Source organism: Parasteatoda tepidariorum, chromosome 3 (assembly GCF_982258835.1).
Source record: "Parasteatoda tepidariorum strain Cologne lab strain chromosome 3, Ptep-v5.0, whole genome shotgun sequence".
NCBI lineage: Eukaryota > Metazoa > Arthropoda > Arachnida > Araneae > Theridiidae > Parasteatoda > Parasteatoda tepidariorum.
The window spans coordinates 83,466,233-83,482,577 of NC_141757.1; the positions used below are offsets into that span (position 1 = coordinate 83,466,233).

A 16,345-nucleotide genomic window follows, 5' to 3' on the forward strand; every position below is an offset into this window, starting at 1 on the left:
TATAGTTGAATTATCTTTCATATTTGGCGTAATATTTACTTCAAATTTAAAATTTTAGGATGGATTTTTGTTTGCAGTTTCTCTACGTGATGGAGCTTGCCTTTTCACCTCTGCAGCCATCACTGATCATTTGGGCTATCCAAAAGTATTTCATAATTTCATAAACTATCAGGCTTTTAAATTCTATAAAAAAAATTATGAAAAGAGCATGTAAAAGGAAATTCAGGAGAAAGTTTTTCAGAATAAATAGTATTTAAATATTTTTAATATTTCTACATAGATAAAGTCTTTATTGTTAGTATGAGGCTCAATTAACTCTCTGAAATAAGCAATAATTAAATATGTAGCATTGAAAGTATACAGAAATAGGAAACATTTCAACGTAACATGTTAAATGCATATGAAGTAATTGGCCCTTCATGTTAAGTTTGTAAATATATATCTATCTACTTCCTGTATTTTATTATTTAAATAAATTTATCTTTCGTTTTTTTAATTATATTTCAATCTATGCTTGCATAAAATATGGATTGTGTTAGATTTAAATGTTGATCTTTAATTTAAAATTTGTGTTTGAGACAAGTTTTCCAAACAACCATAGTTTGATAATATGCAATCATTTAAATTATAAAATTAAAATTAGATATCATCATTATTAATAATTTGAATTCAAGAGTTCTGATGGTAATTCAAAACTTTTACAAGATAAACACAGCCTCTCTAAAAATTGTGCGAAGGCTAAGTTAGTGATTCTTTTTTTTCCAATGTTATTATAAGTTGTTCAAAACTACTTAATTACAGACTAACCTATCAGCAAACTCTTCTGAATATGCTAACTGCTTTTACTGATTTAGCATCTGGAAAACCATCAATAAATTGCTTGCTATTATTATTATCTGTGGTGCAAACTACTTAATTTAGATATTTGATTATAGAAGCAATTAAAAAAAATTACACGTGCGCCATCAATGTGTGCTTTATATTATACCATTTTTTCCCCGTGGCAGAATCATTGCGACACGGCGACATTGTTGCAGAACGTTACAGAGTTCTTGCAAAAAGATTTTTCGTTTCGGAAGTAAAAAAAAATTTTTCTGCAGAAATTTTCGAAAGATTTTATCTTTTCTTAAGAATTAGATTCAAAAGATTCCTTTCTCGTGCATTCGAGTGGAAAAAATGCTTTTTATATTCTCATTTGAGAAGAATTAAAATAAAGATTAATGAAGTAAAAAATTTGGTTTTCTATTCTGCAGAAAATTTCGTTCTAATTTTATTAATGCAGTTATTACTATTGATTTCCACATATTTTTAAATCCGATATTTCTAATATATTATTTTACTGCTTATTTTAATATTTTTTTTAATGAGATGATGATTTACAAAATGTGAAAAAGGAAATAATTGGAGTTTTTTTCCCCTACAAAATGCGAGAATGTAGCCCTTAATATTAGAATAAAAAAAGTATTATACATGTTTAATTAAAAAATTATTTTATTTGGTCCGAAAAGTTTCTTTTTTTTCTTCTTTTCTTTTTTTTGAAGTTGATGCTTTTTTAATTTAGTAACAGGTATATTTGTTATTTTTAAAAGTATCTTGCAGAAAAATATTAGTATTAGAAAGGTATGTCGCAGAAAGCCCAAAAAAATTCTGCCACAGGGCCATTTTTTTTTATTTGAAAAGACTGCTATTTTAAATGTTTATTTTTGATTTTCGTAAATTAATTTAATTGTTATAATTTAGGATATGCTTATGGGACAGAGTTTCATAAATTTTATGTACGATAAAGATCACTTGACTTTTGCTAATCATCTAACACAAGGACTGAATGTATGTTTTACTCAAGGGAAACGAGGTAATTTCTTTCTATAATACAGTTGTATTAGTTAACACTGTAAATAACCTTTAGGTTTTATTATTGTTTTAATATGCACTGTGAAATAATTTTTATGTAAAAATTGTTTTTGCTTTTTGTTCTGTCTTTCGTTTTTATTTCATATTGGTGTTGGAAAAATTTTATCAACTTAATTAAATCACATCTGGCAACCTTTTTTATTTTTCATCTATATTAGTGTTTTAGAACAATAACTTCATGATCAATTTGAAAATTATTATAACATTGTGAAACTGTTCATTGAAACTCACAGCGTAAGTGGGAACATTGTTGTTTACCATTTTGGATGCTTCTGTACCCATTATAAGATTATTTTTCTACGACAACTGTCACACATTGATGTCCATGATGTGATTGCAATTTGTTGGGTAGTATTCTATTGATCGTGGCAATATTTCTTTCTTAAAGCTTGTCCCCTTGGGTCTAAATAGGTCTCCAACTTCTCTTGGAGAAAGGTTTCCATACATGATTGGAGTAAGGAATAGATACAAACAAAAGGCTTTTGCTAGATTCTGTAATGGTCACCTCTGTGCTCTTTGGCATATGTCAAACATTTAAGTTTGCGAACCGAGTTCGAATCCTGGTTGATGTGAATTCCATATCCAGCTTGCGCCGACCACAGTGCTGACGTAAAATATCCTCAGTGGTAGACGGATCATGGGTTAGAATCCCCTTGCCATCAGGCTAACCGTAGGAGGTTCTTGTTGTCTTCCTCTCCATGTAAAGCAGATGCGAGTTAGCTTAATAAAAAAGTCCTCCACGAAGGCAAATTTCTCCCAATACTCGATCCTAGAGTTCCCTTGTCTTCTGGATTGGGTTCAAAATTACAAGACTCCGGATTTGAACATTGGTAGTCATAAACCCACAAAATTGGTTCGGCTGTGTAACAACGGTTATAAAACATTTAAGTTTATCCCTTTTGACTGAATTACAATTTGACTCAAGCCGTCCCAATGCATTGGTTGCCAGAAAAGCCAGCTATACTCCAGTCCTGGAGTGGTGCGGTTCTATCGAAACTATGGTGCTGCTAACTATGGGCTAACTAAACTAAACTATGGACTAGCTAGTGCGGTTCTAACTAACTATTCTTAAACTTGTTAAAATTAAAACTATAACTTAAAGATTTCTAAATAAAATCAAGGATAATAAAAATGTTTGCTAAGACTTGAAATTTTCAGTATAATTTTAATAATAATAATGTCTGAAAAAAACCTAATTTCATTTATTAATAGCTTATATATGATGTTTTCTGTCACTACCTGTATTATGTATGCTAAGAATGCTGTTCTTGAAACTTTAGAAAATTGAGCACGAGTACCAAACATTTTTTTCCCATGAATATGTTCATTCTTTCATATCTAATCAAATACTTCCATTAATACTTCATGCATAGATTTCTAATTTAGATAATGAGAATAATAGTTAAAACATTTTTGATTTTTTTTTTTTAGTTTATTTATTTTAAACATAAAATTAACACTAATCATAGGGAATTTGCTATATTGTTGCAGTTAAAGTTTTAATTCATTTAAATTAATCAAAATCAGATTTTTAGCCAACACCACCAAATTTTTTAAGAGCTTCATAGTTTCTTCCTCGAAATATTTCATCAAGTACAGTTTCCAGCAATATTCTGAAACAATAACCTTTTTTTAATAATTGTACAGTTTTAAATGCGAATTTAATGTCTCTATTTCAATTCATTTGAAATATATTTATTCTTTTCAGATTAATTTGTTCGAATGAGTATATATTAAAATGTGTAATGCCTAGTGTTTATATTAGCTGTTTTCTTTTTTACAGATGATTCTCATCTTGTTTTGAATACCTTTTTCTGTCGAATGAGGTAAGAAATATTACTCATAATTTATTAAATGTACTTCAAAAATTTATATTATTTGTCTGTTTATAAAATTAAAATAATAATTGTTTAAAATATTCAGAAAAAGATGGGAATTTTGTAATTTCCTGTTATAAAATATAGCTTTTTTTATTTAAATTGCAAAGCATTGTTTAGATATCGTTTGTTTCAGTAGGATCTTTCTCAGATCCGTCGGATGAAATATTTATTTAGCAATCAATGTAAAGATAAATTAAATTTATTTGGAATTTGCTGTGTGGTACTATGATTTAAGCTCAAAGTTTTTGCTAAAAAATTTATTTCTTATGATGTGTATCAATATGTAAAGAGTAGGAAAATTCTTAAATTTAATTATATAAAAATGCGAATTCTAGGAATAAATCTAATAGGGATTAAATTTTTAGTTCTTAATTGTGTTTTGGAAGGAGAATAAAGAATTAAAGGCAGTGGTGTGGTATTAGTGATCTAAATTGTTTATTGAAAAATAATTGCATATAAATGGAAAGTGTGTTGCTGTAGAATTACTAACTTAAAACCAAGGTTTTATAGTTTTTTTTTTAAAGTTTATTTTGTCTTTACATTTATGGCATAAATTATTTTTTAATCATAACATGAAGTTTAATTTTGCTATCTATTTAATTATAACTATTCTTGAAGGACTACCATTTTTTGCATTTAAAAATATGTATGATTTTATTTTTTGCAGAGTATACCAAGGATTGAAGTTCGGATATTCTGTTGGTTCCAAGCCCCAATATAAACCATTCAAAATTATTTTACACATTAATGAATTGGTCTTAGATGATATTTGTGTTGAGAAACCATTAGCTACATTATGCGTGAAGGCAACAGCAACTCAAGTTTCATCTGCTTATTCTGGTTAGTTCTTTTTTCAATTGTACATATATTTCTTTTGAAACCTTCTGTTTTTTTATTTGTCATTTCATGCATACTTTTAATGTTTCCTGTTAATTTGCGGTTTTTTTTTAAATAAGAAAAATGATCTGATTTGATTTTATGTATATTTTTTGTATTTCTTCCTGAACTTTTGCAAAACCTTCGGGGTACTGAGAGAGAACAATTTTTGACATTTTTCTGGCTCTCTCAGTAGAAAAGGTTTTGTTTTTATGACTTCCAGAGCTGGTACCCCCTGACGACGTTAGCTTCGGTAGCCATATTTTTATTTCCGCATAATAATCAGCTATTGGAGAATGTCCCATATAATTTTTATTAAAGAAAATTATTATATATATACTTGCAGCTTATGTGCAATAAATAAAACTTATTGTTTTTCTTAATTTTCTTCATGTTTTTTTGTTTTTATTTATTATGCTTTATATGTATGGTTATATAAATTTAAAAAATATAGCTTTTTAATCATAGTTTTATCTATTCATAAAAATTTTCTTTTTATCGTAAGCTATATATATTTTTGATTTCTTCAGGACCTACCAGAAAATCTTTGATGTGTTTTGCACATTTTGTTTTGCATTATATTTTATATAAATAATTTTAATGGTTTAAAGTATTTGAATATACATTTAAAAAAAAGGCAAGTTGAAACTTATAAATACCTACATATAGCTTTGTACTTGAGAATTTATTTCTTTATGTTTTATTTAGTTCCCAAAGAAATTCCTGCAATGACTTCATTTTCTACTCGTCATACAGCATCTTGTCATTTCAGCCATGTTGATGCTAGGTAATAATTGATTTTTTTAAAGGTATTTCATCTTTGTGTTACTAACTAGAGAAATGAAATGCATTTATGAATTTATCTTTGATAATTTTTGTTATAAGATTTTTTTAAACTTTGGGTATAACAGCACAAATTAAAATGCTGAGCTTAAAATTATTAATTAAATTTTTTTATTTAATTCAGAATATTTTAGATCAAATGTCTGAACCCTTATATAAATGGCTACTCTTCTAATTATGATAACTAAATCCTCTTACCTTTAAAAGTTAGGACAAATTTTTATTTCAACTGTTTTTATACCAGTAAATATTGAATAGAAAACATTTCTTTTAATAAAAAAGGGAATATTAATGAAGTTGACTGTATAAAAATATGTGAACATTCAAATGAAAAATTGCTAATTCATCAGTTAATTAACTATATTTTCTTATCTGCAGGGAAAAAAATTCCCCCTCCCCTTAAGGACTAAATTAGAAAATGTCCATAAAATTATTTTTTTAAAAATATATTCATACAAACAAATACAGAGGAATCCATTTGGTACTATATATTTTAAATTTTTGCATTAATTGTTTTTCATACAGTGAAAAGTGTGTATTCTTTAGTTGGGGTCAAAAAATGACCAACCGATACTAAATGCTTAATTCATATTCACTCAAATTTAAAGTCCTAGTATGATTATTTTGAACTTTTTCTGTACTTCTATTTCAGTTTTAAATAGTTTTTTTATTCATTAGAAAGGAAAATTTACTGTTTTCTTTTTATGTTAAATATTACTGTCAGTTCAACATTTATTGTAAAAAATGAAGATTTTTATTCTGCATTTTTGAAGTCATTGAAAAATCAAGTACAGTTCTTTATAATTATTATAAAGTAAAAGCATTTGCATAACAGTCCCTTGAGAGACAGGGATATTCTGGAATTTCAGCCTCTTCAGTTTTGTAGCCTAGGTCAGCATTGAGCATAAGCCGCCTTTATTTTCTAAGTTTCCTTATATGCATCGCCACTAGAGATCAAATGCCAGTCTTTCACATTGACATTTCTGTGCCTTAATCACTGTACTGTCACATATCTCTTTGTAATCATAGTTTTTAGAATATTTTGAGTTAATTTTTCCTTAGAACAGAATTTTAATTACCTTTTCTTTATGTACATTTATAGTGCAATTCCTTACCTTGGATTTCTTCCACAAGATATGGTTGGATATTCAGTATTCGATTTTTATCATATTGATGATATGCCTCAACTCAAAGAAATATATGAATTAGGTTTGTATGCCTATATAATTTTTTTTTAAAAATTATGCGGATTTTAAAAATAATTAAGATATGCTTTGTATAACAAGGTTCGGAGAGCATTTTAATGTAAATAAACAACGGAAATTATAAACGTTTTTCAAAATTTAATTGAAATTAATCATTGCTCATGCTATTTTTCCACAAATTTTTATATCTAAGTCTAAAGCAAAGTGTTTAGACTTAGAAACTTAACAAACATGACAACAACTTAAAAAAAATGTGAAATTTTAATTAAAAAAAAGTGAGCCATTATTAATGTAATAATGAAAGGCTGTTTCTGTTAATAACTTAGTAAACTTAAAAACGGTAATGCTTTATTCATTATACAAGCATTTCCTTATCTGAGTTTAATTCATTTTAATATAAAAATTCTTGTAAACATATTCATTTCAGGTCTAATTTTGCAATTTATAATTAAGATAGCCGAACTTATTTCATATTTAAAATAAATATTTTCTTGAAAATTCACTTTAGTGAAAATCCATTTATTTTATTTGAAAATTTTATATATACTAATAATAATTACACTTCTAAAATGTTATATTACAGCAAAAACTATTTTTTTGAACCTCCGAGAGGTTTATCTTTAGATAAATATAGATTCCATGACTTATATGATTATAGTATATTCTAGTTAGTGACTTTTTATTTTTCTTTGTTTCCTTATTTTTCTGCATCCTTCAGATATAATTTCTAATGCAATTTGATTTTGTTAATTTAAGCATGTTTTATCATATATTCCTCGTTTTTATTAAAAAAAAGTTAGAAGGAGAGAAATTTTTTCTGCATCATAATTGCTTAAGGCTCTTATAGGATAAAAATGTCTTTTTGATCCCCTATTATATCATAATTTTTGTTGAACTTAAATTTTTCGATTCTGCATATAAATTTTTATCAGAAAGTATTTATTTTTAAATAAGCTAGATAATGAAGACTTCAAAAATTCTTGATTCGCAGTCACAATTATTTGTTGCAAATTATGATAGTTAAATTCATTTGTTTTGTTTTAATATTTTTCTAGTATTTAAGAATGCCCTTAAACAGAAGTGTGGAATTATTTATTTATTATTATTATTTTTTTAGTCATTAAAGAACATGGAACGTCCTTTCGTAGCAAACCATATCGATTCAAAGTTCATAACGGATGTTATATCATGCTTGAAACAGAATGGTCCTGCTTTATTAATCCATGGTCACATAAGTTAGAATTTGTTGTTGGGCAACATCGAGTTCTGAAGTATGTATTTTCTTTGTATAAATATTCCTTATTTAATAACATTTATTATCTTGATAATAATTTAGAGTACTTAGTCTGAAACGCTATAGAGAATTCTTTTTATTTTATATAATTTTTGAAATAAATTTTACTTAGTTTATTTATTTAATGGAAGGTATCTATTGTTATCATTAATATTTAAATTTTAAACTGCAAATTCATTCTCTTATAACCAGGAAGTATTGAGGCCATACTGTGTCAGTACGACATTCTACCACTTTTTTAAGTGAGGTAGAGCATAATACCGGAGCTTTAATGAATATGTCACAAATTTTCAACTTATAATCTTAATTCCTTTTTTTATTAAAAAAATGTTTTAGAATAATCTACTCTTGATATTAAGACATTGAATCCTAATATTGATATGCTGCTCTAAATTTGGCAACAATAGTGCCAGATTAAAACAATTAATTGTAAAATCAGCAACCTACATGACTCAACATTTTTATTTTCAAATTACAATTATGATATTTTATTCCCTTTCATTTGTTTCTAGACATCAGTTAATAAAGAGACAACTCATATAGAAATTTTAAAAAATTATTTATAGCATTTCGATGTACAGTAGGGAACCGATTATCCGGAACGATCGGGACCATCGCTATTCCGGATAACTGATTTGTCCGGTTTTCTGAATCGCTACAAAAAGCCGTTTTTTTTATTTGTTAAACCCAACTAAAAAAAAATAATATTTGGAAATAATCTTAAAAAGAAAAAAAAACGAAGTAATACACTAATGATTATTTCCAAAATGATAGAAAGATAATGATAAAAAGAAAGAAAAATCCTAAGATCTTATGAGGAAAAAAAAAATTTTCTTTTTAAAATGGCGGGAAAATTTATCGAATTTCGTTCCGGTTTTTTGGTTTTCCGGTTTTCTGATTTCCGGATAACGGGCTCTGTACTGTATAAGTTTTATTAATAAATAATTCATGAATGTGTAAGTTCCTGTAAGATGTAAATTAGTAATAATTTGTAATTAATTCACCATAATAAATTTTATTTATAATTAGCTTTTAGCCACAAGTGATTAATTGTGTGATTAAATGATAATGATAAAAATTAAAAATTTTCCTTTAAATAGTTAAATCTACTTATCAACAAAAATTGATTAATCAAATCTGAAAATAAAATTGGTTAATTCTTATGTAGAATGTAGTTGTAGATAACATTTATCTCATTTTATTCAAATAAGGTAATTTACGTTTTATCCATTCATTGATAATCCAGTATTATAACATTTAAGTTTGCAATTGTTTGTTTCACATTTTAATTATTTTGTATAATAGGGGCCCATCAGATATTAACATTTTTACGCCTTGTGAAATCTCAGAGACCAATGCTTCTGATGAAATCATCAAAGAAAGTCAAGCTATACAGAAAGAAATCAAAGTTATACTGTCTCAGGTAATTTTGCATTTGAAATTATAAAACATCTAGAAAAAAATAACTAACATTATTTGACAAAAAAATGTCAAAATATTATAACAGGTTACTTTGTTAAAACTAGTATTTATTGTCAGTATTATAATGTATTTTTCTGCAAAGATGTTAAAAGGAAACTCCTTCATTAAATAGAAAATAATGAATATTTTAGTAAAGAAAATAATTTTTTAAAGACTGCTCTGTACCTGGAATGTCTTGGTAAAAAAAATGAATGGATTAAAATAGTTTTATTAATTTAAAAAAAAAGAATCTTCCTTGCATAACAAATTATATTTTTCGATTGTCACGCACATCATGTATTTTCACGTATTTTTCAAAATAAAATTCTATCAGAAAAAGAAGACTGTCTTAAATTGAAGAAAAAGTATGTTAAAGTTTTGTATTCAAAGATTTAAATAAAAATTTTAGCATTTTTTTTCTTTTAAGTTTAACTTATTGATATATTTATTTCCTATGTTTGAGGTTTTTAGAAAGAGTTTTTTCCAATATTGGGGCACTTTCCTGAAATTTGTAAATCAAATAGTTTTTATAAAACTTTTGTCAGAATTTAAGAACATGACAAATTATCAATTTGATCTTCGATCTATATGTTTTAATTAATACATATTTAATTAATATGTGTAGTGATTGGCAAAATTTTATTAATTATAATTTATTAATATATTAATACAGAGTTCTGACTAGAAATAAAAAAGGGCGGGGCGCATCCTCTCCGAAAAGGGCACTTTGAGTTTTGAAAGGGCACTCACTTAACACCTTAAAAATGTATCAGAATGTTTGATATTATGTAATAACTAAATTTAATCCTCAACCATCTTTAAATTAACCTCTTGTACTATATTATGTGTGTGTGTTTATAAAAAAATAATTCTCTCTCATTATCAAAATAAGAGAAAAATTCGTAGTTTATAAAAATAATTAAAGGCGTGCTAAAAACTGAAAAAAGTAAACTGAAAAGAATAATTAATTGACAAACAGTTTATAACTTTAGAGTTTTTTTTCTATGATTTAAACTGAAAATTTATAAGAAAATAAACAATTAAAAGGTGCATTTATTTTTCTTTAAAAAAAGGTGTTTATTTAAAAAATAATTTTAAAATTTAAAGATGTTAAAAAATGGAATTATGCAGTGAAATCTCTTGGGAGCGACCACTCCCCGTTCCACAGTAAAAAATATGCTCTTTGATGGAGGTTGGTCGTTCTTAGAGGCTACCTCCATTGATTTCAAAATTGTTATTAAAGGTACATGATCATCTTTATTGCTCTCTGGCTGCAACGTGAGGTTATATAATAAAAAAGAACTCTATAAATAAGAACCTCGCACAAATATTTTGAATACATTTTAATCTACTTATTTGTTTCGTTACATTTTTTGTTTTAATATTTTTTTCGTGTTTCCTTATTTGACCTTTACCGCATCTGGTGCAGATGTTTTTTAGGTTGCTGGAAGAGGTTTTAATGGTCTCTTCTAAAGGTTTTCTTCAACATAATGTCTATGGAAAAAATTCTGTGCGCCCCCCAAAAGTGGTCGTAAATAGAGGTGTACTTTCCTGGAGGTTTCACTGTATCCCCCCCCACATGGAATTATTTTTTTTAAAAATTGAATATGAATAAAAAGACAGTGTTTTTAAAGAATCAAAGCTTATTTTTACAAATAAGAGCTAAGAAGGCACATTTATAGCGATTCAAATGGTAGGCAGCACTGTCTGCCCTTCTAAAAATGCTTAGAGGTAACGCTAATTAAATTACTATTTCTACTACTAGGAAAAAAATTTCTGAAACTACAGAAATTCCATAGTCGTTGAAGGTTATGGGTGTGTAATATCTTCTCAAATGTGCTGTAGCTTTTTTGTGTATAAAATCATTTAAGGAAAAAGTTTGGAGTTTAAAAGACAATTGTTTTATAAAAGTATGTTTCTTGCTATGGAGTAATTTGTTTCATTGCTTTCAGTCTTTGGAAAATTTCCAATTCAAGAAAAATAAAAGGCTTTGTAACAAAAGGAAACGAGATTTGGTTTCTTTTGTCTACAGCTGCATTGATAAAGCGAATGTGAATGGTAAGCGAACTAAAAAAATTTACTTAGATTAAAAATCCAAAATTACTTCAGTTGCTTAGAATTTTTTTAAAATTATTTATTATTTTTAACCTATCTGTGTGAAATACTTCTTATTTTTTTAACCATCCAAAAAAAAAAATTTTTTTTTAATATTTAACTATTTTAAACAATTCTTCCAATTAATGCAATCAATATTTTTTGTTTATAGGTGATAAATTTGAAGTTATGGAAGAACGTGGAAGTCATACAGTAAGTAGAACAAAAAAATTACTCATTTTAACATTCTTCTCTCTAAATAGTATTCTTAAAATATCAAGATAATATTTTTACTGTATGGTGATCATATGAAAATTAAGGAGAAAACAAAAATCTGCCTATTGTTTTTTCTGAACATTGTCATTGTCTTAGCAAAGTTAATCTTTAGTTAATTTTTTGTTTGTTATTGACAGATTGCTACAAAAATTGGTTTTTGACACGACGCATGGTATATTTTTGATGTTAGAAAACAATATGAAGTTACTCTCCCTTAAATAACTCTATAAAGTTTTCCTTAAATTCACTGAAAAATGTTTGACATTTTCTGTTACTGCTTTTGAAATATGATTTCAAGAAAAATGCATGTAAGATTTACTGAAGCAGTGACAAGTGTTAGTAGTCACCCCTAATAAATCTTTGTTTCTCTTTGTATGTATTTTAGCCCTTTGTTACATTATGCTTTTTAGGAATCAAGTAAACATAATTGTGTAATTTAATCTGATATGAACTAAGTAATTGTGATAAAAAAATAAATGATGAAGTACAGTAGAGAACCAATTATCCGGGATGCTCGGGACCATCGCTATCCCGGATATCTGAATTTCCCGGTTTTCTGGATCGACCAAAAAGTGTCGTTAATCGATGTTTTATCGAACCCGAAGTACAAGGAAAAAGTGTACTGCATAAAGTAAGAGAAAAAAGAAAGGTACTCCTAACTTTAAAAAGAAAAAAAAATGGTAGAAATATAACATTTAAAAGAACAAAAAAATTTGCAAGTTTTGACAAGAAAATCAAGTTTAAAAAATACAAAATTCTCATATTTATTTTTTAAAAATAATTACAATTCCTAAATTAAATAATATAAACAAAACCAATGATTAAATAACGCAATATATTTCATACCTAATTATACGGGGGAAACGATAAAATAAAAGGAAAACTTATTAATCTAAATAAAAACACTTGAAAATTATCGAACCGAAACGATAGTTAAAAAAGGCACTAGCATAAATATTAAAACCCGAAACAAGGCAAGATCAACGGAATTCAAAAAAAAAAATTAAATAAAAAAAACCTAATGATAAAATTTATGAATAAAAAGAATTAATTTATTGAGTGCGAAATTTATCGCGAAAAGAAAAAAAAACAAGCCTAGTGGAATCAAAAAAACAAAACTGCAATCTGCTTCATAAAATAATCGTATGTTTAAAATAATAAACAATTCTCCTTTTATTTTATTTTTTTTGTTGATAAAAACAAGATTTTTAATTGCAGCAGATGTGATTCCACACCAAGAAAAACTTGTAATTGATACCGCACTTCCAAAGAATAAGAATTTATTCAAAAGAAAAAGATTTTATTTTTATTAGTCGATGTCAAATAAGTATATTTTTCTCTTTTCTTTTTCTGTTCACTGATATGCATGCAATGCATTTTCCCCACCCCCCTCGTAAATCAAGCAGAAAACGAAATCAGCATGCCACACCCTTGAGTTTGATTGACGGCCTAAAGGAAAAAATAAAACAATCCTCCCTTCCCTGCCTTCAAGGTCACGGAGGAAATGACGTTTCTCTGGGTAAACGGGGAAAAAAATCTTCCCCTTCCTTACATTTTCCTCTACTCAACTTCAAGGAGGAGTCCAATTTTCGCTTTTTTCGTTCTTGTTTAAAATGGCGGGAAATTCGAGCAAAATTTTTCCCGGTTTTCTGGTTTCCCGGTTATCTGGATACCGGATAAATGGTTCTCTACTGTATGTTAGGAAACTTATGGTAACAAAAAAATACTGTTTTTTTAACCTATACTTTTATTGTTACTTTCTGAATTGCAATATGGGAAAAACAGAAAATTTATTTTTTTGGACGAAAATTATATTAATGGCTGATGGAGTTCTTGTATTTAAAAATTTCTGTTTTTGCATTTCCGTAGTTTGATTATGATTATTTATGTATAGTGTTATCTTTTCTCAAACAAAGTTTTGCCAATTGTTATAGCAAGGAAAAAATTGTTTTTGTATGAACTCCTAAAAAGTGCGAAATTTTCAAGTGATTGCTTTTGCAGAGAAAAAAGTAAAATGATTCTTTCATTTAAAAAGTTTTGTAATTGCATTTTTGTGGTTTGATTTATGATCTTTCATAGATAGTGCATATTTTCTCTATCACTCTTTCGCTAAAGGAGCTCAGAGAAACTTTTGACTTTTGGAAAATCGACATCAAATTAAATTTAAAGTTTATTAGATGAGAAAACATTTTTCAAAATTTTATTTTTTTTCCCTTTGGTGTGTAGAAAGATATGAATGCATTTTAAAATGTTATACATTACAAAATATTTTTTTTATGTAACTTAGGATCCTGATAGTGTGGTTATGGGAGATATTTCACCATTTCGAGAAATGAATGACTCTAGTGTCTCTTCCCCACCAACTGTGCAACAAATGCGATATCAAGAAAACATTGAACGGTAAAATATTTTGTTACTTCCCTCATTGTAAACAAGTATAACAGTAACTTAGTGAAAATCTCACTATTTCATTCCGATATAAATATATTCTCATTGCAAGGTGTTTGAAATAAAAAATGTTTTTCTTGTTATAATTGGATAGTGTTTAACTGATAATGTATTAGAAGGTGTCACAAAATATAAGGCAGATGTGCCACCATTCCATCTTCAATATGGAGTTCTGTCTTATTTAGGGAAAAGTAACTTTTTTCAGTGCTTTTAATTTTATGCACTTGTAAGAATGAAAATTTGTATGATATGGTTTGCTCTCGAGTCTTAATTTTCTAAAATTATTTGATTAGTTCGTTATGTGTGTGACTTAAAAAATAAGACTTAAAATATAACTCTTTTTTTTTTTTTTTTTTAAATTTGACTCTATTTTTATTTATTTCAATTCTGTGTTTTCCTAAAACTTGAATATTAAGAACAAATGAACACATTTTGATTTTACATAAAATGTGTGTAAATAAGTGGATAAAGGAATAACAATGTTTTTGTCAAAATAATGACTAGTGTTTATGAGTTCTGCATAAATATTTGCTATAGTTTTTTGAACTGAACAATATCTTAAACTTGGATTATGATTCTAGTTTTTATTAGGACTAGGGGTGTTATATTGAACATCAACTTTGTGTAGTGCTTGCACACTGTTTTGTTATTTATTAATTTAACTTTAGGATACAAAATGGCCAGATTAATTTTGGAAAATTAATTATTATCTAAATTAAAATTAAAAAAATATCTAAACATAAGTTTTGACTAGATGAGTATTTCTTTCAAATGTGGGAACAAAAATTTAAAGATTAAATATTTTCAATTCATATGCTGGCTGTTATGTGTTATATAACAATTTTTTTCTCCAAATATTTGAACACATTTTGGTTAGTTTTTTGATTTGCTATAGAGAATACTCGTTTAAAGTATGTCAGTTTTAAGCTTCATTATCTTATATATTTGAATAAATGATTATCACATAAACCTCAAGTCCCATTTATAATATTTTTATTTTCTCATTCTTTTTATCTTCAGATAAATTACCATGATAACTTTAGGTATTTAATGTTTCAAAAACATTAAAAGCGCAAAATTAATACATTATATTTTAATTTATTATATTGAACTGCAAAGATCATTATGTTCTTGTAATCATATTTGAATTGAATTTCAGATTTTTTGCTAGTCAACCTAAAACTTATTCAGATGGCTCTGATGATTTTAAAAATGATAAAAGCTCGAGTGTCGAAGAGTATCAAGGTAGCAGTTCTGGCTCTGGAAATGGTTCAGGATCTGGAAACGTATCAGGTCCGTTATTTAAAATATCAATTTCTAAAATGCATTCTTGTTATTGTTTAAATTAAGTTAAATTTATATTTTCATAATTATTATTTAGGTAACGCTTCCAAAGAAAATCAATCTGCTTCACCAAATTACGATCGTAAAATTCAGGAGTCTGGCAGCAATTCTTCAAAAGGCAATATGTCCTCTTCTATAACTGGAGACTCTGGTTATGGTAAAAGCTGGGCAAAAGAAGGTACCAATGATCTAGATTCAAGCCAGGCTGGTCCATCGAAATCCAAATCATCCAGAATGAAAAATTCTTGTGACAGTAATGAGGACAATATTACTTTTGCATCTTGTTTTGCACTAACGGAAGAAACACTAAGTGCTCATAATAAAATAAGTCAAAAACAAATCAAACAACAGCGCAAGAATACTTCACACAAGACAGCTATCCCTATTAAAGAAAACAGAGTCCAGCAAAATGATATCGGGCATTCGAAAAATAAAAAGAACAACCGAAATCATAATTTGACATCTCAAACAAACACTCCCACCACTGCTACTGTTCACACAGGATATAGGTGCGCTGCTCCAAATCCTGACCGAAGCAATCAAGATAATTTTTCAACTTCCATAACCAATGCAAACAATTCATGCCTTCTCTCGCACAATACTTGTCCTGGATCTGGTCCTATACCAACACCTTTCTTTGTTCCTGGTAATTTGTATTTCATTATAAACACATAATTAAAATTATTTTATAATTATAATTTTTAAATTTTGTT

General features: G+C 27.1%; 1 protein-coding gene across 22 annotated transcripts in view; it reads left to right on the forward strand.

The window, feature by feature from the left end:
* The window catches only part of per (period circadian regulator), a 94,717-nt gene that overhangs the window by 58,294 nt on the left and 20,078 nt on the right, over positions 1–16,345 (forward strand). For all 22 annotated transcript variants that reach the window (XR_015432622.1, XR_015432624.1, XR_011637020.2 and 19 more), the window contains 13 exons: positions 59–145; positions 1,741–1,852; positions 3,695–3,737; positions 4,459–4,631; positions 5,376–5,454; positions 6,613–6,719; positions 7,833–7,986; positions 9,315–9,432; positions 11,423–11,528; positions 11,737–11,777; positions 14,128–14,240; positions 15,448–15,581; positions 15,670–16,278. Coding sequence is in view for 8 of the 22 variants with exons in the window: in XM_087159724.1 (XP_087015850.1) it covers positions 59–145; positions 1,741–1,852; positions 3,695–3,737; positions 4,459–4,631; positions 5,376–5,454; positions 6,613–6,719; positions 7,833–7,986; positions 9,315–9,432; positions 11,423–11,528; positions 11,737–11,777; positions 14,128–14,240; positions 15,448–15,581; positions 15,670–16,278 (1,876 nt within the window). In the remaining 14 variants the exon portion in view is untranslated. The remainder of the gene's footprint in view (positions 1–58; positions 146–1,740; positions 1,853–3,694; positions 3,738–4,458; positions 4,632–5,375; positions 5,455–6,612; positions 6,720–7,832; positions 7,987–9,314; positions 9,433–11,422; positions 11,529–11,736; positions 11,778–14,127; positions 14,241–15,447; positions 15,582–15,669; positions 16,279–16,345) is intronic.